Source organism: Epinephelus moara, chromosome 8 (genome assembly GCF_006386435.1).
Source record: "Epinephelus moara isolate mb chromosome 8, YSFRI_EMoa_1.0, whole genome shotgun sequence".
NCBI lineage: Eukaryota > Metazoa > Chordata > Actinopteri > Perciformes > Serranidae > Epinephelus > Epinephelus moara.
Window position 1 is genome coordinate 43,260,281 of NC_065513.1, and position 24,770 is coordinate 43,285,050.

General features: G+C 42.9%; 1 protein-coding gene across 1 annotated transcript in view; it reads right to left on the minus strand.

The window, feature by feature from the left end:
* snx2 (sorting nexin 2) overlaps positions 1-24,770 on the minus strand; it is a 39,809-nt gene that overhangs the window by 5,064 nt on the left and 9,975 nt on the right. Inside the window, exons 2-14 of the mRNA XM_050052134.1 lie at positions 22,380-22,479; positions 22,085-22,245; positions 21,404-21,470; positions 20,411-20,454; positions 16,685-16,826; positions 15,248-15,326; positions 12,868-12,943; positions 10,162-10,275; positions 8,896-8,989; positions 8,577-8,782; positions 5,141-5,284; positions 363-443; positions 195-266 (exon numbers count right to left, since the gene is read on the minus strand). Of these exons, the coding sequence (XP_049908091.1) occupies positions 195-266; positions 363-443; positions 5,141-5,284; positions 8,577-8,782; positions 8,896-8,989; positions 10,162-10,275; positions 12,868-12,943; positions 15,248-15,326; positions 16,685-16,826; positions 20,411-20,454; positions 21,404-21,470; positions 22,085-22,245; positions 22,380-22,479 (1,380 nt within the window). The remainder of the gene's footprint in view (positions 1-194; positions 267-362; positions 444-5,140; positions 5,285-8,576; positions 8,783-8,895; positions 8,990-10,161; positions 10,276-12,867; positions 12,944-15,247; positions 15,327-16,684; positions 16,827-20,410; positions 20,455-21,403; positions 21,471-22,084; positions 22,246-22,379; positions 22,480-24,770) is intronic.

Sequence of the window (24,770 nt, forward strand, 5' to 3'; positions counted from 1 at the left end):
GTATGCTGTACATAATCACGGAAACTGTCAGTGTGTCATTCTGTCAGTCAGTCATTCTGTCTGTCCCATGTTTTTCTACTCACTGACGTGGTCAATCTATGTGAAACTGCACATAGGCATTGAGGACTGGCATAGGTAGAAGGTGACTAAGCTACCAATGGCTATGGACTAGTATATAAAGTCTTTGTCTTTACCTGCTGTTGTGTCTGAACCAGTGACTCCAGATATTTGATAATGATCGTTTTAAAGTCCTTCACTCTCTCTTTCTGTGCGACAAAAAAAAAGAGAAGATTTTTATACATTTATTTCAAAGCTCATTCACTCATTCATTCCCCTCTCATCCATCCATCAGATCGTCTCACCTCGAACCTGCTGACTTCTTTGCGTATGGTTTTGGAGATTTGTTCAAAGTCTCTCTCACCCTGCTGGACCTTCCCCTCCAGCTGAAACACACACAGACAAACAACACTTAGAGTTCATACATATATTTTAAAAGTTACAGAACAAACTCCTCTGTAAAAACCTTCAGAATAGAGATGTAAATCAGACTGGAAAGTTTGGTCTGTGTAAATACAACTGAACTGGGTATTTTGGCTCAGAGTCTGAGGAAAAACTCGTTTTGAGAAACAGACAGGATTGTGATGATGAGCTCTGATCTGACCAGCACTGAATTTAAACTTAATAAATAACACACGTTTCATCAGTGGTGATACTTTTAGTGTAGATGAAGTTTATTAATTGAAGTTATTGATATTTACTGAACTAACACAACAACAACCGCCGCCTGGTTACATGAGTCTTTAAAAGGCTGAAATAGTTATTAATTAGCTTAATTCACTGGTTATATGAAGCTGTCGTGGATAAAGACTCAAACTAAAGTGCTTTATGAGCCAAATGGATGCAAATTAAAACTCTGTTTGACTACATGATCTGAACGGTCACATGAAAGGGTTTGTCTGGTATTTAAGGGAAACATTTGGACCTGAAATGAAGATTTTTAACCCTAAAGTTCAGCAAAAGACTCTCAGGAAGTACAATTTGAGAGTGAGACCTTCACTGACAAACGTCTTCATGTGACTGTGGACCGTCTGACGGCAGGAACGCAACAAAACACCAAAAACAAACAAACAGCATCATGAAAATGTTCAAACGGTGATAAATATGAAAACCAAAAGGTGCAATGAGGCAAATGAAAGGTGTGAAGCAGGCAGGCAGTCAGGCAGGTGGACACAGACAGACAGACAGACACACATTCAGACAGACAGACGGACGGGGCAGGTCCTACCTCCTCAATCTCCTGGTTGCAGGAAGGCATGGCAGGGAAAATGCAACAAAATTTAAGAGGCAGGAAAAAAATGTTCAGAGCTTCCAAAATCATAGAGGAAGATCCAGAGACATGAGCAAACACTGAGGAGAAACAAAAGCACCGACTGAAAGGAAAGTCCTCCCTGAGACCCTTATATACGGACCTACAGTACTTTAATCTGTGAAGCCAACAGCCGACGACAAAACCATCTGAGCACAAAGTTGTGTTTACATGTTCTGCGATCAGATTTGTCCTCACATTAATATTTTGTTCAAGTTATATAATTTTATCAAGGCCAAGTTCTTGTACGACACTTTGAAATGAGCCATTAAATACTGATTCAAATTTGGCTGATTTATCACATTGAAAAATCATAATTTTAAAGTTTTTCTGTGTTTGTTTTATTATTTATTTATTTATTAAGCTAAAACCAGTCACGCACATGTCCGTGTGCAGACAGCAGCAGATTCAGACTCTGGCTGTAGTTCCTGTTTGGTGCCCACAGGGGGCAGTGTGGGTTAATAATCTGAACACACTGCTGTGTTTTACATCACTGAGTTACAGAAGCTGGATTTGATTCAGTGCAGAACTGCTGAGCTTTTTGTGTTTGTTTTAATTTACTGAGTCACACTGACACAGAAATAATGTGCACTAAACACAGTGATGTTCTTGTTGTTGATATCAAACTGTGAGGCCTGTCCCTGAAGGTGGAGGCTGGAGCGACATCCCTTTTCTTGTGCTGCTTTCAGATGCCTTACACAAGTATTTAAACCTCTGAACTCCGAAAGAAAAAAACTGGTGAAATGTCTTTCAAAAACATGTGGACAAAGGCAATGAGCAACTTGGTGAGAAATGTCCCAGAAATTGCAAAAAAAAATATTTGGAAGATTATTTTAAAATAGCTAAAGAAAACCTGTATTTATAATTGTCATTGTTATATATTTGAAATTTATGGTACAGAATTATTATAATTTTTTGAGCTGTTTTTCCAGGTCATTTTCTTGTTTGTTGGCTTGTTCTTAATTTTTTTTTTTAAACCTCATTTTTTTCATTAATTTTCTTGTTTTGAATTTTCACTTTTTACCAATTTCTGACAAGATTTCGTCTTTCATTATTCGTTGCCTTCTGCCCATGTTTTTGAAAGAAACCAAGCCAATCTGCTCCGGTCTGAAAAGGTTAATGAAGCATCATTAAGTTCATTTGTTAATTCAGACTTAAAACCTGTGTTTCACTTTATTTCAGTAAAGTTTCGGGGACTTTGTGTTTCCTCTGTCAGCCTTCTTCTCTCCATCACAGCGTCATGAGAAACCTAAATCATGATCCTGTCAAATAAGTCTATTTTCATGTTGCTTGCAGAGAATAAGAAGCATGACAATGACGAAATTAAACTTTATATTCATAATGAAGAAATAATAAAGTTTCACTGACATGTTTTTTTTCCTTAGATATTATAACTGATGATAAACTCTCCTGCAAATCATAAAGGTAGCCTCATATAACCAGACCTTTAACCAGCGCTGGAGAGACGTCGGCTGAGCCCATCCTAATTCTGCACCGAGGGAAAAAAACGCTCTGTGTTGTTTGTATTTCTTTAATCACAATGGTCTTGAGCGACACTGAGCTCAGGATGCAGCCATGACGCACAAACATTTTAGCGTGCATGTTTCCAGCTCTGAGGTTGTTTCACACACAGCGCCAATGGAAGTGCTGAGACTAGTTTCTCGCACTTTTGTGACGTGATTTTGGAAAAGGTGACACGCTTGTAGGCGGCCAGTGACAAGTCTGCATCCTGTGAGCCAGACGATCAGAAAGGTGATCACAGAAAGCTGAGGAGCAGCACGCAGGCTGTGAACAGTTTTGTTGTTTGCTACCTGAAAGAACATGAAGAAGAAGAGACGAGGCTGTTTTCTTATTGTTGAGGTGAAGAACATGTGGAAGGACATATTTTCTTCATAATCAGCTCAGCTTAATGTGAACCTTGACACAAAAGCTCTTCCAAACTTTTCTAAATGTTGTTCTCATGTTGTTGGGGATTTTTTGGCGGAGAGGAGGGTAACAGACAGGTTTGTGCAGAGAATTAGAAAACGTCATGACACCTACAGCAGCGAGGCAGCAGGAGAGAAGAAGAGTTTCTTCACAGGAGGATGTTCACAGATGTCTTTTCCTCAAACGAAATGTTGTGGACACAGCATTATTTGGGGTAAATACACAATGTTTGTAGCTTATATTTATCTGCACATTGGCAAATTAGCCCCATTAAAGGTGCGCCGAGTTAGCTGTTAGCAGCTCCTGCTCACAGTGTGCCCATAGATGTACAGAGAGCTGTCACTGGATTCATTTGACACTGAAGAAAACTTAAAAATGTGAAGACTGTCAGGCAGGTTCTGCAGTCATACGGAGTGTATATTTCCAAGCGGATGTTTATGGAGGTTTATTTGTGATTGACATTGAAAGTAATGACATAATAATAAAGTCTGAGTCAATATGAAGCTAAATATGGGGCAGCAGTAGCTCAGTCCATAGGGACTTGGATTGGGAACCGGAGGGTCGCCTGTTCAAGTCCCCGTCCGGACCAAAAATATGGAGCGTGGACTGGTAGCTGGAGAGGTGCCAGTTCACCTCCTGGGCACTGCCGAGGTGCCCCTGAGCAAGGCACCGAACCCCCCAACCGCTCGGAGCGCCTGTCATGGGCAGCCCACTCACTCTGACATCTCTCCACTTAGTGCATGTATAGGTCCAGTTTGTGCATGTGTGTGTTCGGACCTGTGTGTAATTGACAAACAGAGTGAAAAATTGAATTTCCCCTCAGGGGGATTAATAAAGTAAATAAAATTTAAAAAATTAAATTAAATTAAATTAAATATCATGTGTGTGTGTGTTGAGATCTGATTGAGTTATGACTCAGAGAAGAAGCAAGAATTCAGACGTAAATGGAGGCGATCACTCTTTCCCTTCAGATGATGCACTATGAATGTATCTGCAGTGTACAGAGGTCTCTCTGTAGCAGCTGTTCAGCAGGTCTCCAGCAGCAGCAGCAGCAGCCGTGTGAAGTAAAACTCTTTTTTTGGCCTCAGAAAAAGCCTCTGTGTGTTTTCTGTTGGCTGTTGTCAAGGCGTGAACCAAAACCCGACTCCTGACAGGCGGCAAAACTCTCGTCGGCTCCAAATAAATGTTGGTTGTAACTCTACTGCGATCTGTCCTCGTCTGCAGCTTCTGACAGCAGCCTCCCCCCAAAACCCCACATCTGACAGCTCCTCCGCTCTAATACCAGACCCCCAACCCACCAGCCGTGCGTGTGTGTGTATGTGTGTGTGTACGTGTGTGTGTGTTTCCTGACAGAGAGGATGAATTTGTGTGGTGACAGCTTCAACAGACGCTCTAATAAAGTACTTTTCTCCTCTCTCCTGCTCTTGTTTGTCGTACTGAGTTCATGTTTGAGTCTGCGGGCTGAGAGAAAACAAGATTTATATATAAAACAAATAAAAAGAAAAGTTTTCACATGACTGAGCCCCAAAGGTGCGCTTGTTTTCTCTGACTGGACACGCCAACAGCCTCAGAGAGGGGAGAGTGAGCAGCGTCTCACCTGATTGAGTCAAACTAGACTTTGAGCCGTGCTGTGTACAAACATCAATTATTAATATTATACGGCAGATAATCAGAGCGGCCTGTGGTGAGGGCAGGATCAGTGAATGCTATATACTGCCTTTGCCTCTATAGTGCCTGTGCAAGGACTGCTACTGCATATGATTAAGCAGTGCACTGATTGTTTTAAACATTACTAACTTATCAGTCTACATCCCTCCCTCCTTCTCTCCCTCTGTGTGTGTGTCTCACCTCTTTGATCTCGTCTTTGGCCTGCTGCAGTTTGTCCGGTTTGTTGTTGAACTGCAGTTTGGCTTCAGCTTCTCGTTTCTTCTGCAGCAGCATCTGACTGTCCTGCCACTTCTGCCACGTCTTCATACGGTGGTCAAACACACCCTGCACACACACACACACACACAGTTTAAAACACACAGAAATACCTGACTCGACTGTTCATTTACAAAAACACTTTGAACAAAGACTTGAATTTACAGTCACAAGACACATCATTTACTTATCATGGAGACAAATTAAAACAACTTAACCAAAGTGACTTTGTTTAAATTTGACTTTTCATCTGCTTTAGATGAACCCAAAAATATTCACGGCCAGTTTATCTATGAACTGCATCCTGTAACTGTACAAACGTCTGTGTTTTGTTGTTGTGTTTTCGGGATGTTTTACAGGAGCATACTGTAAATCCTGAAATGTTTTCCTCTGTTTAAACTGCGGTGAGTTTTAGCTTTATTTACTCTGTTTAGTTGATTTGTTAAATGAAACGGAGAACAATAAGTCAAACACAAAAAAGTCAAGGATGCTAACAGCTGTGTGAAATGCAGAAGTTTTAACACATAACCACGACTGAAGGAGCAGCGTGTGACACTCAGAGCATTGGTCTAGCAGCAATTTGCAGAGCAACGGCGTCATGAACAAAACCCTTTTCCACAAAATAAGCTCTGACTCTTGAACTGGTTTTGTTCAGGATTCTTGATGCTACTAGCAGCCTGTGTTTCCCCCAGTTTTGCGCAGAGCTATTGCATCATCTATGAGGAGCGTGGCACAACGCACAGTGGAGGACGGCAGACCGCACTGCACACGTGAGCTGTACTAAGTTACAGATCAGTGCCATGCAGGGACATTTTTGAGGGGCACAAGGAAGGGCAACCCTCTCATAAATATTAATAAAAAAATAAAGTTGCATACAGTGGCACATCTTTTACTGACTTACATATTTTAATGTATTTTAATCCACATACAGTCATGACAGGGCATCATCTCATCTGAACATTACTTTGAGTATCAATCACTTCATTTTCTGCTTTCTGGTGAATTTTTCTGCATCAATTTATGTTGGAAATCTCTTGATTTGTGTAAAACTAAAACAGGGTATATGCAGGAATCCTGAGGTTAATTTCAGTACCTTCTTAAGACTTTTTTAAGACCTTCCAAAAAAACCTTAAGACCTCATCGCCACTTCAGGCTGTTGTTAGCAGCAACGCATCTTTAACTTACTAAACACATAGTTGTAGTTTGCAATTAAGTCTATGGAGCACAAACATACAACAGAACTCAGATAAGATGAGAAGGAATAAAGCTTGAAAGAATAAATTAAACCAAAGGCAGGTTTATTAAAATACACCTTAGGTCATAGTAACACAGCTCTACAGCTCAACATCAGCTATTCAAGGCCACCTTGCTGAAAACAACAACCTTATGGCTAGCCCCCTGCATGTGGGATTTAGGGCTGACCCAAAAAATTCGAAGCTTCAAAGCTTCGTTCGATGGCAGGGGATTCGATTGTGGAAAAAAAAAAAAAATCAAATATTCTGCCTTTTTTTCTCCCGTTTTTTGGGGGGGACCTTGAACGCAACACTAATCATGCCGTCCGTTTACGGTTGTTTTTTCCCCTTTAGCCATATGTAACCTCAAAGAACGAGAAGTAATGTCTGTTAGGCATATAAGATTTCATGTTCCAGTTCCAGTTTGTGTTTTTAATTGATTGATTGTTTTTGGTTGGTTATTAAAAAAGAAAACATCTCCGACAAGGAAATAGAAAGCCCCACGTGCAATGAATGGAGACCTGTTATCCTGCTTGAACACAGACGACTAAATTCTTTCAACAATGTGACTCAAAATAATGATAAAATAGATTTTATTGATGTAAAATAATATGCTGATGGTGACATTTTCCACCGGTCCGCTGCGCTCTGAGTCGCGCATCTGTCTGCTTGCACTGCAGTGCGCCGAGGGTTTTAATTTTTAGTGTTAAATCAAAAGTTAAACACTACTTATCAGCAACCAGAAGTGTTTTTTTGTTTGTGAATATTTTTATCTTAATTCTAGAGTTGCAAGAAACTACCTTTTCACCTTAAATTGTAAGTTATTAACTTTTTGGACTTTTTTTTTGCTCAGCACCCCCCAACACACCCGATGGCAGTCCGAGTGTGTCAACCTACACATCGTTGTTTGTAATAGTCGCGAGGAGGAAAATAAATTATACATTCATGGATACTTTTTGTCAAAGCTTGAATGCCAAGAAAATTTAATATTTCATAAAATCGCGATTAAGACTTTTAAATACTTTTTAATGGCCTTAATTTTCCTACATTTGATTTATCAACTTTTAATACTTTTTAAGACCCCGCGGACACCCTGTAAAAACTTCAGGCTGCAGATGACAATTTAAAATAAAAATATGATGGAATAAAATGCAGTAAGCTGAGACTCTAGTCTTTCTGTTCCGCTTTCAAATATTTATTCTCCTGTAGATCAACTTTTTACATTTACTGTTATTCCTGCTGATGTCACTTCCGCTATGTCACAAAGACGGCGACCGTTGAACACTCAACTTTTGAACCATTTTGAGTGCGTCAGTGGTACACTGCATTTTCCCATACTATGCAGTGTGAACGCACTTGTGTGCTCAAAATATTGTGTTTAGTACAGAAGTACGCGATTTGAGACACCGTTAGTTTCATTTATTCACTACTGGGTGGCATTGTGGCGGCATGGTGGTGCAGTGTTTAGCACTGTTGCTTCACAGGAAGAGGGTTCTTGGTTCGAACCCGGGGTGGGGGATTGCAACCGCCCTTCTGTGCAGAGTTTGCATGTTCTCTCTGTGTCAGCGTGGGTTTCCTCCAGGTGCTCCAGCTTCCTCCCACAGTCCAAAGACATGCAGGTTAACTGACTCTAAATTGTCTGTAGGTGTGAATGTGAGTGTGAATGGTTGTCTGTCTCTATGTGTCAGCCCTGTGATAGTCTGGTGACCTGTCCAGGGTGAACCCTGCCTCTCACCCAGTGTCAGCTGGGATAGGCTCCTCCATGTTGAAAACGACTCACATGCTCTGAATGTCACATGGTCTGTTCGAGATTAACACACTGATTATTAGGTCACAGTTTTATCACATCACAGTTCTCAATAAAAGATGAATCCTACCACGACTTGTTTCTACTCTACTCTGGATCTCTGCTCTACTCCTCCTCTACTCTACTGACTCGTTCCTACCTGCTCTCAGGTGTTTGGCTCCAGCAGCTCAGACAGCAGGGTGGTTATTCAGCAGAACACAGTTATAGTTATTACTGGGTTTGAATAAACTTTATTGACTCCACAGAGGGGTTCATGCCTCCGTAGAGAGCTCCAAAGACTCGGTCGGCGTGTTATGGGCTTCAGAGTGAGACGTGCTCGTACCTTGACGGCGGTGATGAGGCGCACGTAGTCGCCCAGTAACTCGGAGAAGAGGTAGAAGTCTGCGTTGGCCTGGTCCTGGTGCAGCTGGTCGATCTTCTCCTCCACCTCGGCCAGCTGCGACAGAGCTCGGGACAGAGCCGTGTGGTCCTCGCTGTTCCCCAACATGGCCGCCGACTTGGCGAACTGCGCCGTGTTCACCGACAGCTCTGAGAGAGGCAGAGGAGGCGGAATTTAAGAGTCGGTGATGCAGTACGTGACAGAGGTGCGTCCCCAAATATCTCATGTTCAAAATACTTTGATGACTGTCTGTTGTAAATACCTTTCCTGTGACAGACCAGAGACTCCACGCTGGCGTGAAGTTTCCTCAGCTGAACGTCCAGATTCTCAAAATGCTGCTGCTTCTCCTCAAACCACTGACACACACAACACACACACACACACACACACACACACTGTTTTAACTAATAATCAACAGACCAGTGATCCTCTCTTCCACCTGTACATCACTTCCTCCTTATTTCATCTTTCCGTTCTTTCCTCCTCTTATTTCCATCCTTTCTTTCTTCCTCCCTTCCTGCTTCCTTAATTCATCTTTGCGTCCTTATTTCCTCCTTTCCTTCATTTCTTTTCCCCTTCCAAACTTTATTTCCATCTCCTCTCTTTCTCCCTAGTTCCTTATTTCCATGTTTCCTTTACTTCCTTCCTTCTCCCTTCCTCCCCCATCCCTACTTCCTTAGCTCATATTGGCCATCATCTCTACATCCTTACTTCCCTTTCTCCTTACTTCCTTCTGACCTTCTCCCCGCTGTTTTACTTTACCAACACTACTACTGAATACTTTATCCTTTATTTCTCCCTTCCTTGCTCCCTTCACTCCCTTCTTTCCTTCCCTCCATCATTCCCCCAACCCTCCATCTACTCTCCTTCCTCCTCTCTTATTTCCATCCTTTCTTTCTTACTCCCTAGTTCCTTATTTCCATGTTTCATTCACTTGCTTCCTTCTACCTTCCTCCCTACCTCTGGCTGTCCCTACTTCCTTGGTTCAAATTTCCTTTCCTCCTTCCTCCCCATCTTCTCTACGTCCTTATTTCCAACTGTTTTGCTTTAACAACACTACTAAGTACATTCTTCCTTCCCTGCTCCCTTCACTCCCTTCTTTCCTACAGCCTCACTGAGACCTCTTCTCTCCTCTTTCCTCTCCTTTCCCTCTTGTACGTCTTCCTTCCATTTATCATTCCCCCAACTCTCGATCTTCTCTCCCTTCACTTACCTCCATCCTCTTTCTTCATCCCTCCCCGCTTCCTTACTTCATATTTGCTTTTTATTTCCTGCTTTCCTTCTTTTTTCTCCTTCCATACCTCTGTTTTTCATCCCTTTCTCCTTATTTAATCTTTCCTTCTCCCAACCTCCCTTCTCTTTTTTAAAGCCCACTGTTTGCTATAACAACACTTTCTTTTTCATCTTGTCTTCCTTCCTCCCCTACTCCCTCCATCCCTCCTCTCCTATCTCCTTTTCCTTCTTTCTATCCACTCTTCTCCTCCTCCTCCTTCCTTCTATCATTCCTCTTCCTCCCTCCTTCACTCACAGCGTCCGACTCGTTCATCTTGATGGTCATCTTGTTGACGGCGTCTGCGGCCTTGTTGACCATTCGGAGGAGTCCGGCGCTGCTCAGAGCCTGAGTGCTGACTGCCCGCGGCAACTGGACAACAAACAAACAAACAAACAAACAAAGAGGAGGAATTTCATTGTTTGGTTTTCATTTCCTTCACTTGGTGCCATTGTTACTGTTTTTTTCTGTTGCTGCTATTTCTGTTTCATTCATCCTCTGATTTAACTTCCCCTGACTTTTACTGCTCTTAAATTTTGTTATTGAATGTTTCATTTTCTGTCACGTACTCATATTTTTTTGATTTTGAAAATCTCTCCATCTTTCACATTTGTTTTGTCTCTATTTCTCTTTGTTTCTTGTTAATCCTGTATCTTTGTATTTGTTTCTCTTTACTTCCCCTTATTTCCCCCTATTCTGTCTCTCCGTTTGACTAATTTCAAATCTTTACGCATTTGTTTTAATAATTCTCTCTCTTGCCCTTGATTTTACTTTCTTTTGCTGGCTGTTCTGTTCAGTTTCTCTTGTTTCTTTCTCTCTACCTCCACCACAGCTGTACCCCCCCCCTCCCCTGATTGTAATGTCTCCCACGTTTTAGCTCCAATCAGATTTAATGCAGCCGCTTTATGTGCCGAGCAACTTTAACAGCTGCAAAAACCAACTCAGAACCCATCCTGTCAGTCTGAAAACGCCCCGACGTCCATCTGAAAATAGGCTCATTTCTCTTCATTTTGGAAAAGTTTACTTTTTTCCCGGACATACAGGGTTTTCCTCTGACGCTGGAGCACATTTGCCCCCCTCCAATCTCATTTACTCATTTAACAGGAACGGCAGCACCAAGGTGGACGGCTCGGTCCCCGGGGCCCTCGCTGACGGAGGGACAAGGGTAAATGAGTGGAGGCGGGGGGGGTAAAAATAGCTTTCAATTGCAGCCTGGTCCCGTCCCTTCCCCCCTCCCTCCTCCTCCTCCTCCTCCTCCTCCTCCTCCTCCTCCTCCCCTGGTTGTGTTTCATTAAGCGGGCCGGACGGACCGACACGCTCGGTCAAGCGTCCGAGTGATTCATCTGTTAAATCGGTGACACGCGGCCATTTATTCTGGACCCAACAACTGCCGGCTCCTTCTCAACGCAATCCCACAAACAGTTAGCTGGGTGGCAGAGAGGGGTGATGAAGAGGAGGAGGAGGAGGAGGAGGAGGAGGACAGTTTGAGCCAACAAGACGAAATGTTACAGAGGATTTAGTCGGAGTGGACAGTAAAGTGAGGAAACAGGAAACGCCGCAGGCCCTTAAACCCTGAGGCAGTTTTTAGAGGCTCGCTGGTTTGACCTTGTCGGGACGTTTTGCTGCTTGTTGGGAAAAAGAAGAAGAAGAAAACTCAGACAGAGTTTTTTGCCTTTTTTGGGGGGTAGTTGTTTGTTTTTTGCCCCATTTGAGACAGTCCATCAGTTATTTAATCAGTCTGTGTTTGACTTCTTCTTATTATCTGATGGTATTAATGGTTCCCAGAGGATGCATCATTCGTGACCCCTGACCTTTCCACCAGTGTCACTCTGAAACATCAATTCTAGTGAAGCCGATCAACATGTACCTGGAACGTTTTTAAAACATTCTCAAAAATAAATCCCGTCCGCAGAGGCACTGTTATCAAAAAAGTCTCTGTCCAAATGAAAAGGCAAACACACAACTGACGTGCTGCCAAACCAACAGGCAGCGATAGAACACCATCACTACGGCTGCACTCTAACAGTCGACCAAACGTTAGTCGACCAGAAAGGTCTTTAGTTGGCAAAATTTCATTGGTTGAACACTAGCAGGAAAAAACAAACAAACCTGAAACTTTATGAGGAGCTGCACCTTGTCAAAATAAACCCAAACCTATATGACTGGAGCATGTGTGACTTTACTTTGAAAGGACAGCCACAGGAAGTGTCCACGCTCAGCAGTCAGACAGGAGTCAGGTTAATTTCCAGGGCTGGTACCTGCGGTTATTCCACAGGCTAGTTAATAACATGTCGGGCAGGAAATCCAAAGTGTGGGATCATTTTGAGAAGGTGAAGGACGAACCCAAGGTGATATGTAAACTCATCTTCATTGGTCGACTACAAACATGACGTATCATCTGAAACATGGAAGTAGCTACATGCCCATTAGCCCACAGCGTCATTAACAGGCGGCTCGCTCAGTGTGTGACGTGCACTTGTAGATAAAATATAGGCCTATATTAATGAAGGTTCATTAGTACGGTTTGTATTTCTCTGTAATGTAGCACAGTGTTAACAATGTTACTGATACTATTCTTTCTCACACCTTCAACTCAAACCACCAAAATATATCAGTTAATCATTACATTCATATCAGAAACATGCAGGAGACTAGTCCACTGATGGACCCTGATGAGGACTGTTGGTCCACTAGGAATATTCTTAGTCGCTGCATGTGCTTATGCTTGAGCTGAGAAATTAAGTTTGTTGACTCCAAACTTGCACGTCATGTTTTTAAAGTCACAGAGCCAAAGTGCAGTCTGCAGGTTTTGTTGATTTTCTGCAGTGAAGCACTGATGAAGAAGAAGCTTCTGACTAACAGCAGACTGTCGTCCACTGTTCAAGGCTAACTGGACTTTTAAAGGCTGTAAGAACCGCTGCTGAACCTGAATCAGGAAGCATCATTTGTTTGTTTGTTGTTTACCTCTGAACTCTCCAGAAACTGCAGGACGTCAGGATCCTTCAGCAGGATGGGATGCTTCACTGTTCTCATCAGATACCTGAAACATGAGAATGTCATTATTACTCATGACGACCAGATTCAAATCCAGAGATTTGTTGTTATTTTTCTTGTCAAAGAAAACCAGCTTTTTCTATGACATGACTGGTTGGTGTCAGCATGTAGCTTCCCTTATATTTAGTGGTTCTCAGTTGTGTGTGAAAAGCTCTAATTAAAGAGGGCTGCTGCATGTTGCAGCTCTAAAACCTACTGTAATGCTGCGTTCACAGCAACAGCTTGACCAGCCACATTATCACTGAGTCACTGTTAAAGTGTTGGTCAAACGCTTATTAAGGTCGTTACGTCATGACCGGCTTGTGTGTGTCTGATACTTGCAATAAAGCACCTCGACTGAGCATCATCTAAAGTTTGTATTTGGTCAAAAAAATATTTCTGTTTTCATCAATGTCTTAGCCCCACTTTACAATTTAACATCACATTTCACCGCCTGTGTGCACCACAATGCACAGAAATCAAACACAACGTCAGCTAAACTAAATTAATGAACACAGCACCTCAGCTGGAATCAAAAACACGATTGGCTGACGCTTCATCGTGTCATTGGAGCGCTGGAAAAGTTGAGGCTGGCTCAACTCTGCTTTGATCGCCCCTGTCAGTTTGTAGCTTTATGCCACCGGCTTCTACTGAAAATGACTTGCAGCCTGTTGCTGTGTCGCTCATAGTGTGAACACAGCGAAACAGTCAGAGGACAGAAATGTTAATAAAATGTGTTTATTCCTCAGTGTACAGTCCAAACATTCATGAATTCGTATAACTGAGGGTCTCTATCATGAAAAACAAAATATTCATGAACAATTTAAAGAAAAATTAAAGTGTGTGTGCGTGTGTGTGTGTGTGTGTCCATCAGTGTGGAGTTCTGCAGCTCTGAGCTCCATCAGCTGTCACTGACTGACCTTCCTGTCAATTAAACACCATCAGTAAAGGGCAGCAGAATGTCAGCCCCGCCCACCTCCCTGCTCTTCAGTATTCAACACACACACACACACACACACACACACACACACACACAGGAACATGTGTGTTGTGATAATGACGTATCTAATATTTGTGGTTTAACCTTTTGGCCTGTAAAGTTCTGACCAGGTTGATCTTTACCACGACTACAGCGCACGCGCACACACACACACACACACACACACACACACACACACACACACACACACACACACACACACACACACACACACACACAGGTGTAAGACAGACAAGTCAAAATGTCTGATGTCAAAAAGACAGATTAAAACTTCTGCAGCAACACAGACTGTTATCATTAAAGGTCCAGTGTGTCAGATTCAGGAGGATATAGTGACATCTAGTGGTGAGGAATGCAACCTGCAACTAGCTGAAACTTCTCCTGATCAGAATTGCTTCAGTGTTCATTGTTCAGGAGGTGTTTAGTGGGAGTTTAATTATCCACAGAGGTCTCTTCATCTCCAAATAAACAGACCAGGTGATTCGGTCTGGTAAAAACACTGAATAAAGACGTTTCAAGTAACAAATCAGTGTTTTTCCAATGCTCTTGTCGCAGAGGAGCTTCTAACTACAGTTTCTGACTGTGAAAAAGTGAATGTCCCTATCTATCTATCTATCTATCTATCTATCTATCTATCTATCTATCTATCTATCTATCTATCTAACCTTTTTTTGTAAATGCTTGGGGAAAAAAAGGCAGTGAGCTAAAAGTTTGAAATGCAACTTGTTCTCTGTGTATGACAAGAAAGATTTAAATCTTGAATCAAGTCACATAAATTCGGACGTCTGTAGTCTGAAGGTCGCCAATACACAGAGAAATATAGTTATTCTCTATTTTTTCACTGTATTACAACAATATTTGTATATTTGTATTTGTATATTTGTATAATATATTGGTACTTATTGTATTTACTGTTTGAGCTTCTAATAATAAATGATAATAAAAAAGGAGCTTTTTGGCAACTGGTATTACTACTCAGATGTCAGAGTGTCCTTGAATGCAGCACAGACGATGGCTTTAAAAAACTGTTGCAGCTCAGGACTTCATCACCAAATAATAACGATGTAACTGATGTGACCACATGTTGATTGAGCTGGATTTTTTATCAGCGGTAAACTGATTTGAACAGAAATAAACCAACGACTGCCTGAGACAGAGATCAATCTAAAAACTGAGGGTTGATTTGTTAAATATGAATTTTTCATACATTATATTTTTTCTGATCATCTTCAGCCTGAAACAAAAATAAATCCTCCAGAATCAGCACCAGAAATCTGTTTTGGTGTGGTTAATATTTCCTTGTGGTCGTACCTCTCCAGTGCCGACCTCCTCTTCTCCACAAACTCATTGGACGACTGGTCCTCCTTCCCCACCTTCACCTTGGTCATCCCTGCGGACAATGAGATGCTCATTAACATAACTGATTAACAGCCGGGTCGAGGAAGGTCACGACTAATTAACATAACACAAATGCACAGGTACGATCTGTCATCAGTGACAGCTTGCAGAGCAAATTTTGTTGCATGTTCACATTCACATAACCGTTGAAGAGTTGCCCCTGGGTCGTAGAAAGTTCTCTTAACTAATAGATGTTATTTAGTATGAAGAGTCTGTTTTGTAAATCGAGAACAAAACAGTTTATTCGTCCCTCTCCCCAGCAATGCTTTCCAGCTCCTCCTGTGGGACCCCGAGGTGTTCCCAGACCAGATGAGATATATAATCCCTCCAGTGTGTTCTGGGTCTGCCCCGAGGCCTCCTAACCACGTCAACTGCTCCCTTTTGACGCGAAAGAGCAGCAGCTCTACTCTGAGCTCCCTCGGGATGTCTGACTCCTCCCCCTATCTCTAAGGCTGAGCGCAGCCACCCCACAGAGAAAACTAATTTCAGCCGCTTGTATCGGTGACCTCATTCTTTCGGTCTCTACCCAGAGCTCATGACCATAGGTGAGGGTTGGGACCGAGATGGACCAGGAAATTGAAAGCTTTGTCTTCCGTCTCAGCTCCCTCTTCACCACAATGGTCCAGCACAGTGCTCGTACCTCTTCTGACACCAACCATCTGTCCACCTCACACTCCATTTAACCCTCAGTCATGAACAAGACCCTGACACACTTGAACTCCTTCTCTTGGGGCAGTAACTCACTCCAAACCCAGAGGGAACAACCCATCGTTCTCCTGCTGAGAACCATGGCCTCAGATTTGGATGTACTGACTCTCATCCTGACTGCAAACCACCTCAGGTCATGCTGGAGGTCACAGTGTGATGAAGCCAACAGAACCACATCATCTGCAAAGAGCAGAGATGCAATTCTGAGGTCACCAAACCGGACCGCTTCCTCCCCCCGGCTGTCCCTTGAGATCCTGTCCATGAAAATCACAAACACAGACAGAGGACAACCCTGGTGGAGGCCGACACCAACTGAGAACCTGTTTTACTTTGTGCCAAGTATGTGGACACAGTTCTCACTTGGTTATACAGGGACTGGTTGGCTCGTATCAGTGACCCCAGCACCCTGTATTCCCACAGGATCCCTCAAGGGACGCAGTCTTAAGCTTTCTCCAAGTCCACAAAACTCATGTAGACTGGATGGGCAAACTCCTTGAATGGTGGTGTTGAGAAAGATTATCAGAGTAAACAAAGTCTGTGTTTTATTTGTGACCCCCTGAATCAGACAGCTGGACCTCAGTGTGGGAACCGTTCTATGCTGGAGTGCAGCAGGAGTATGTGTGTGACGATGGCTTTACTTACCCACAATGCTTTTCTCTGGTGCGGGGGGGACGATGTAGCCTACGTGCAGGTACTTGGAGGCCAGTTTACTGTGCAGACCCAGAAAATCACTGAAACGTCTTTTTACTGAGAAGTCATTGCTCTTGAACAGAGACATGCTGGTCTGAGAGAGACACAAAAAGAGATAAGAATTACTGATGCGTTCATGTGTTCATCACTTCAGTGTTGCAACTAGTAAAGCTGTATTTTAATGACTTCATATACCGCTGGGTAGCTTAACCTATAATAATGCATCATAATTTATAGCTTGATTGTATTTGGTATGAATTCTAAAAAGCAGTAAAACATTAGCAGCAATAATAATAACTAGAACTCCAAGCAGTTATAAACGGGGTCCAAGCCTCCCCACGCAACTCGGCCTCCACGCCCCATGGAGCCCACGAAAGTCGGGAGTGGGAAGTGCATGGGAGGTACTAAAGGCTGAATGCATTTGTTGCAATAAGTCACGCCCACTTTGACAATCATTACCAAACATTTGCTGCTGGCCTCAGGACTGTCCCCACATCATGCTCACCAAATGTCGTATAAATCCGATCAACTTTTACGAAACGTGACATTTTTGGGTTTACAGCGTCAACTAGTGGTCAATTTGGGCCAAACTTGGCACCGAGCCTCTGACCGACCTCTGGAACAAGTGTGTTTAGTATCATGTTGATATGATTTAGTCTGACAAAAAAATGAAACAATATGTGCATTTTAGCTAGCAAAAATGTTTTGTTGTTAATAATTCGCACATTTTTTGACTGGGCAAAATTCTTTTGATAACTTTCGATCAGGTCCATCTTGAGAGTCGACGTGCCAAGTTTCATGCAGGAGTTTGAAAAAGTAGGTTTTGGACGTGTGGCAACTTAGCTGAGTGTGGCAGAAGTGGGCGGGGCCTATGTCAGAAAGTCCGGCTGTATTTAGGGAATACATGGATACAAAGTTTATGATTATGTGATTTAAAATGTGAAGGTTACAGGAAAAAATGCGTTTGCATCTGTTATAGCGCCACCGAGTGGAGTATCTGCACAATTTTTGGTATGGTCGGTCTGAGTCCTATTCTACATGTACTATATAAGTTTCACAGTCCTCAGTGCAAGAGTTCAGCTGAAATAAATGTTTGTTTTTTATCTTGTAATGAGCCACGCCCACTTTGACCCGTCATGACCACCTTCCATATATGGCCTCAGGAATGGCCCTACATCATACCCACCAAATTTCATGAAAATCGGTGTATCCATTGAGGAGATATAAACTTCCCATGTTTATAGCGCCCCCTAGTGGCCAATGTTCATCAACTTCAGTTCACATCCTCACAGTCACATACTAACTCAGGATCTCAGGTTTGGGTTTGATAGCTTTAAATTTGCCAAAGATACGGAACAGTTTGCGTTTTCATAGCTAGCTACAAAAATTTGTTCGTCAATAATTCGTACATTTTTTGACCGGGCAAAATTCTTTTGATAACTTTAGATCAAGTCCATCTTGTGTGTGTAGGTGCCAAGTTTCATGCAGTTTGGTCAAAATCTCTAGGAGGAGTTCAAAAAAGTAGATTTTGCAGTTTTTGCCCTTTTTGGCGGGAAAAAAGTTAGCCGGAAGTGGGCGTGGCGGTGGGGTGTAGGGGTGGAGAAGGTAGGAGGGGGCCTGGTTGTGAAGTGCTTTGTGGGTGAGTATGAGGATTTTGAATTGGATATGGTGAGGAACAGGGAGCCAGTGTAGGTTCTGAAGGACAGGGGTTATTTGGTCACGGGAGCAGGTGTGGGTGAGAAGGTGGGCAGCAGAGTTCTGGATATGCTGAAGTTTATTTAGGAGATTGGAGGTCATAGAGGATACTGTTGCAGTCGTCGATACGAGATGTAATAAAAGCATTATGAGGGTTTCAGCTGCAGGGAAGGCGAGAGAGGGGCGGAGCCAGGCAATGTTTTTGAGATGGTGGAATGCTGATTTGGTGACTTGCTTGATGTGTTGGTTGAAGGCGAGATTGCTGTCAAAGATGACTCCAAGGTTGCGGCAGTGGGGGGAGGGGGAGAGGGTGGAGTTGTCGATAGAGAGATGGAAGTCTTTGGCTGCCAGGGTGAGGGACTTTGGACCAATTATGAGTAAGTCTGATTTGTCGTAGTTGAGTTTGAGGAGATTTGTTTGCATCCAGTGTCTGATATCAGAGAGACAGTGTGAGAGGGTGGAGTAGGTAAAAAATACAATATTTCCCTCTGAGATGTAAAGTAGAAATTTAAAGTAGCAATAAATATAAATACTCAAGTAAAGCACAAGTACCTTGACACTGTCCTCAAGTACAGTACTTGAGTAAATATACTTAGTTAGGCCCCGATCACACAGTCAGCGCTTTGCAGGATGCACTGCGCTGTTTTTTTTTCTTCTTTAAACTGAATGCCACTAGTTGAGAAACAAAACACTAGCTGCACCTTTTCATTGTTGCCAAGCAACCACCCCATCACCTCCTTACCCTAACCTTCCTGTGTAATCAAGCTACCATTTATTTACCCCAGTAATCAGTGTGTAGCTGCTGCCATGTTGAGGCAGAGGGTACTGTCTGTAGCTCTGGTTGAGGGTGAGAGGCTGTCAGCAGATAAACAGAGATCTGTGTGGGTACATGAGACCCTAAAAAAGAGGCTGGATCATGGGGAGTACCACCAGTTGGTCCAGGAGCTTCTCCTCCATCATGGACGTTTACAGGCATATCTTAGGATGACTCAGGGGCAGTTTGACAACCTGCTGTCTATCATTGGGCCTATGAATACCAACTACAGGAAGTCCATTGGTCCTGCTGAGCGACTGAGCACCACCAGTTTCTCCTCCATTGTTCACAAGCTTGTTGTCTTGACAACCACAGAAGGCCCGCCTCTCAAATCATCCCATTGCTCTGAGTTGTTTTTTCAACTCCAGCAGTTCAGAGCGCTCGGGCAAAATCGCCAGGCACCTAGAGCGCAGAAACACGAGGTGCGCAGCAACACAAAAACCGTGAGCAAAAAAATTACAAAAAGCCGCCTCGCTGTGTGGCCGAGAGCTTTACTTTACATCTCTGACATTAGTGTGCTAACATCCTAACATAAGGAAACATGTCTGATGAAGGTGAAAAAGAAGGTGGCTGAAGGAATGAAAGAGGGAGGCTGTGTTTCCTGAACAAGTCCGCGAATAAGCTAAATGACAAATATTCCAAACTGTTCCACTTTTCTATATTTTGAAGTGATGAACGACACGTTAGGACACGTGAGAAGGAGTGTGCACGGGTGCATGTCAACTGGAATATTAGTGGACTTAATAGGAATATCTGCTTTTTCAAAATAAGGGCATACTCAGTGAAGAGTTCAGCATGAAAAACTGACTGGAATGTCCTAAACTGGCCACCGTACTGACGACTACCCATCCTGAATTAGCTAAACAGAACTTTTCCTTTAGTGCCGCCCTCATGGGTTCCACAGAGTTAATCAGTATTGTGGTAAAGATCTGAGAACAGCAGAGGAGTCCAACAGTTTGGTGTCTGGGTGTGTGATGAACGTTACTGACGGGGCGATAACGTCAGTTTTGGTTTTCTTCTTTGTTACAGGCACAAATTCTGGTCCTTATCTATGTATGTGTTCAGTGAATGCTTTGATACATCCTTTACTTTTGTTGTTTTAGTTTGACAGACGTGGCAAATATAAATATCATACTAATGACATCATGTTAGAGAAACTGAAATCTCACCTTGATCGTCACTTTGTAGGCCATGTACGCATTCATCCCATCACCTGAAACACACACACACACACACACACACACACACACACACACACACACANTGAAACACACACACACACACACACACACACACACACACACACACACACACACACACACACACACACAACGCTCCATCATCTGATCAGTATTGGCACTAAGCAGTAAAACACACACACACACAGTGTAAACAGCAGAAATCCTCTAAACAGATAAACAGGAGACCTGATGCTTGCAGCAGGAACACACTCAGATATCAAACTGGTTCAACTGGTTACTTGTGTTTTCTTGCAGCAAATCCTTGAGTGTTTCCACTGTTTGATTTACTGTCTCTGTGTGACCTGCTGCGTGTTGACACAAAGGGACTGTCGAGTGAGCGCAGTAATTAACAGCTGCACCGCCTGCTGAACATTAGAAATAAAGTCCTGCACAGTCACATCACTTATTCATGTTAATAACCTCCATGTTTATTCTTCTGTCGTCCTCATTTTTAGCTCCAAACCACTCAATGTGTTTTGTGGCACATCAGAGCCTGCAGGGGGCTCTGTCAGAGCTGCAGAGCCTCAGTGATGTTACATCAATAAACCATTAGCACAATAATTTGGAAGTATGATGACAGTGTGAGTGAGCAGACTCTGTCAGTGTCGACGCTGCATTTTACTTTCAGACTTTCTGCTGACTGCACATGAAGGCAGAACAGCTGAATATCACCTCGCACATGTTTATTGTCCTCAGGGAGGGGAGAGGAAGGGCAGGAAGAAAAGGGGCTGATGGGAAATGTAGTCTTAGTTCAGTTAAAAACATATTGGAAAAACATTTTTCTCACATTGCTGTAAAAAGAACATCAGTGAGATCACTGGTTTTTCCTCATTTGGAGTACAACTCTCACTGCTCCAGGATAATCCAGGATAATCCAGGGTATTCCAGGACTACAGAGATGTGGAGTCAGTGTGTACTCACCCACTTTCTCAGGGTCAGACACCGATATGTGCATGTCAAATGAATCGCCGGCCTCCTCCTCTTCAATCTACACAAACAGGAAGAAAACATTTGTGAGAAAGAGTCGCTGCATGTTTTCAAAAATTCCAGGTTTCCAGACGTTTTCCTCCAGGAAGGTTTTGTCAGTGTGTGACGACAGCAGCTAAACAACAAGGTAAAGTATTTAATAAAGGCTTCAGAGAAAAAACATATACTTTTCTCCTTCTGTTTTTATGTGTATATGAAGAACTGTGACTTTAGTGTTATCTTATATAAAAATGACAAAACAAAACACAATTTCAACACGTTGTTAGACGTCAAAAACTTAAACTATTATGTTTGAATAGAACAACTGTCCCTCCTTGGCCACCATGAGTGATTCAAAGGAATCTGTATTTTAATTTTTTGTTCTCAGTAAAAAACACAACCCAAAAACTTAACAGCATAGCTCAGTCGAAGCAGCAGAATAATGGGAAACTATTTTAGGTGTAAACATTTAATAAAGGGCTAAAATTATATAAAATAAAATACTGGCAGTTACTGAGGTGATAATTCTGGTTTCAAGAAAAAAAATCTCCAAATCTCGGTGAACCGAATTTGACCAAAAGACCAAAAGTGCCCCGTGTAAAAATCAAAAGTGTGTGTGCGTGTGAGTGCCGTCACCTCATCGAAGGAGGAGTGTGTGAACATGTCGTCGTGGGGGAGGCCAATGCGAGGGGTGATGACGGAGGTGGGAGGAGTGATGGGGGTGATGGCGGGCGATGGGCCGTCAGACAGCAGGACGTCTCTCTCTGGGCTGTCCAACGAAACCTCCTCTGTGGCCTCTGCGACAGGACGACAGGACAGACAGTGTGTGTGAGGCTTTTTTCATACAAGTTGATACTAACAGTTACGCTTAAAGAAACATTTGAAATTCTCTGATCCTGTTGGTGAACATAAACCTTGTGTGGTGACGTACCTGCGAACAGGTCCTCTGGATCGTCATCGAACAGTGAATCCTGTTTGGGTCCATTTGAGTTGGTGCTGATGTCCTCAGCTGGTAGACTGGCTGGTCCTGACTGGAAACACACACACACAGAAAAAGGCAACCACCATTTTTAAAAGTATAAAACAGATAGTACAGTGACATTAAAGATCATGGATTACTAGAAGCTATAAAAGTTAATTACAAAAGTTAATGCAAGTTAATGCAAAATGCTGTTCGTTATGTTATCTTACTTACTGTTTCTGCTGACATCATAGTTTGGAGTTTATCACGACTAACATTTGTGTGTTTTGGTGCACTACAGTGTGAGAATACATTTCCAGAGGTCTGGTGTGAACAGCAGTACAAAGTAATACTAGTAAAAATAATAATTATAGCAATTTGTTAAGTTTATTTATGATTATTCAGACGGTTGCCTGTTGTTGCACAAAATATTTTTAAATATTTACATTTTTATCAGTATATTTGGGGGGATATTTTAAGCATATTTATATATATTTAAAATATACTTGTGGGGAGGTTCCCCTCCAGTATAACATATGTAGAGGCACTTTGTAAGTTAAAGGTTTACGTAATGCAGTCATAGTGACAGTACTTCTTTCTGGATCCATGTAATAAAGAGACACAGAATTCCACCTTAACAGCAGCTGGACATGCACATCATCATCATCATCATCATCATCATCATCATCATCACTATACCTCCACAGTCACTGAGCTAAACTAACCCAGCTTTCTTGAGTAGATGCCATACGTGCACAGACTCAACACATTCCACAGAAGAAAAGGAAGTCATGTGTCATCCCTCCTGCTGGACCTCAGAGCTTCCTGTCAGCAGCGGTCAACTGTGTGACATCATAGCAACGGTCAACGCTCCTTCCAGGGAAACAGTCTTCACATCAGTGATGAGTGTCTAACGCTACATTACTGACATCTGAGGAAGTTTGTGGAAATCAGTTAAACGCACATATTCCAGATAGTCTGCTGGTTTCAATACAACTCAAGATTAAAGATGCAGTCCACAGCACTTTGTCCCTGATCAGCTGTCCAACACTTTGTGTGTGAGACATCCTGAAAACTACACATCAGATTTACATGAAGTTCAGTGATCACATTCATGCTTTAGGGGTGGAGAACTTTACTTTTTATATTCACGGAAATGCTGGCGCACTGAGCGACCTGTTGAAATGTGTTTGTCACTGCGACAACATCAGAGAATTAACAGATTAACGGTCTCTGTAATCAGTATTTATAGTTATGGTCTGGCTCTTTAAAGCAGAGGTAGACAGTTTCATTTTGGCATCATTGAGCCAAAATCCCAACATAATTTTTGAGTATATTGTAAATCAAGTGGACTGAGAGAAAACTAGACTTCTCATTTTCACATTTATGTCGCTAACGTTAGCTAGAGCCTCACAGTGTGTCCTCCGCCTCACTCCCCGCCGCTACAGACCACCTCACCAGGAGAAGTGCAGGGAGCAGCTCCAGAGATGGACCCCCAATCAATGGCAACAGGAACCCGAATTCAGGCAGCACAAACCTCAACTCTGGGGGACCGGACAGCCCCAACTCCCCGCCAGATCAGCAAACTTTCTGTTGCTGCTGTTACAAAAGTTAGACATGGGGCTGCTGCTGGCCACCAGCCTGCTGTGACAGCCAGCGCTGGGAGGTTTGCACTGGCCGACTGGAGCCACTACAGCTGCCTGCTCAACCCAAAAGAGCATTTTTGTAACTAGCTTTAAAGATAGTCCTAGAAAAACCTCTTTTTAAATCTCATAGCAGTGGGTCATACGCATAACATGTCGTCAAAACGTCCCACCTGTGGTGCCCATGATCCCGTCCTGCCAGCTGTCTCTTTTATACAGATGTTGTTTCGGGACTGTTACGACCGCCACTGCTGGCTAAAGGGCGATACAACTCTGTCCCCCCATACCGTGATTTTACGTTTTATACAGAACGGCGAGGCGGCATAACAACATGTGATTCCCACCTTGAAGAGGCAGTCATAAGGGGCTAACAAGACCGCACTGTCTTCATGATGGGGGTCCAGAGGCTCCAGCACAAACACACCACAGGGTCATCGATTGTAAAGTTGAACCTTGCTCAAGTTTTTGCTGCAACGCTGTGCAACTTTATTGGTCAACACACACTGTGTTAGTCATTCAAATATGTGCAAGCTCAGAGTCCTGGGGCCTGTATCACGAAGCAGGATTAATGTCTTAGCGAGGTAACTTCAGGGTTAACCCTGGGTTTTCGGTCTCACGAAGCCGGTTCAGTTCTTATCGGGGTAGATCACCATGGTAACTTACTCTGAACGGCTATCCTGCTCCGGAGCAGGGTAAGTTCAGGGTTGAATCTGATCCT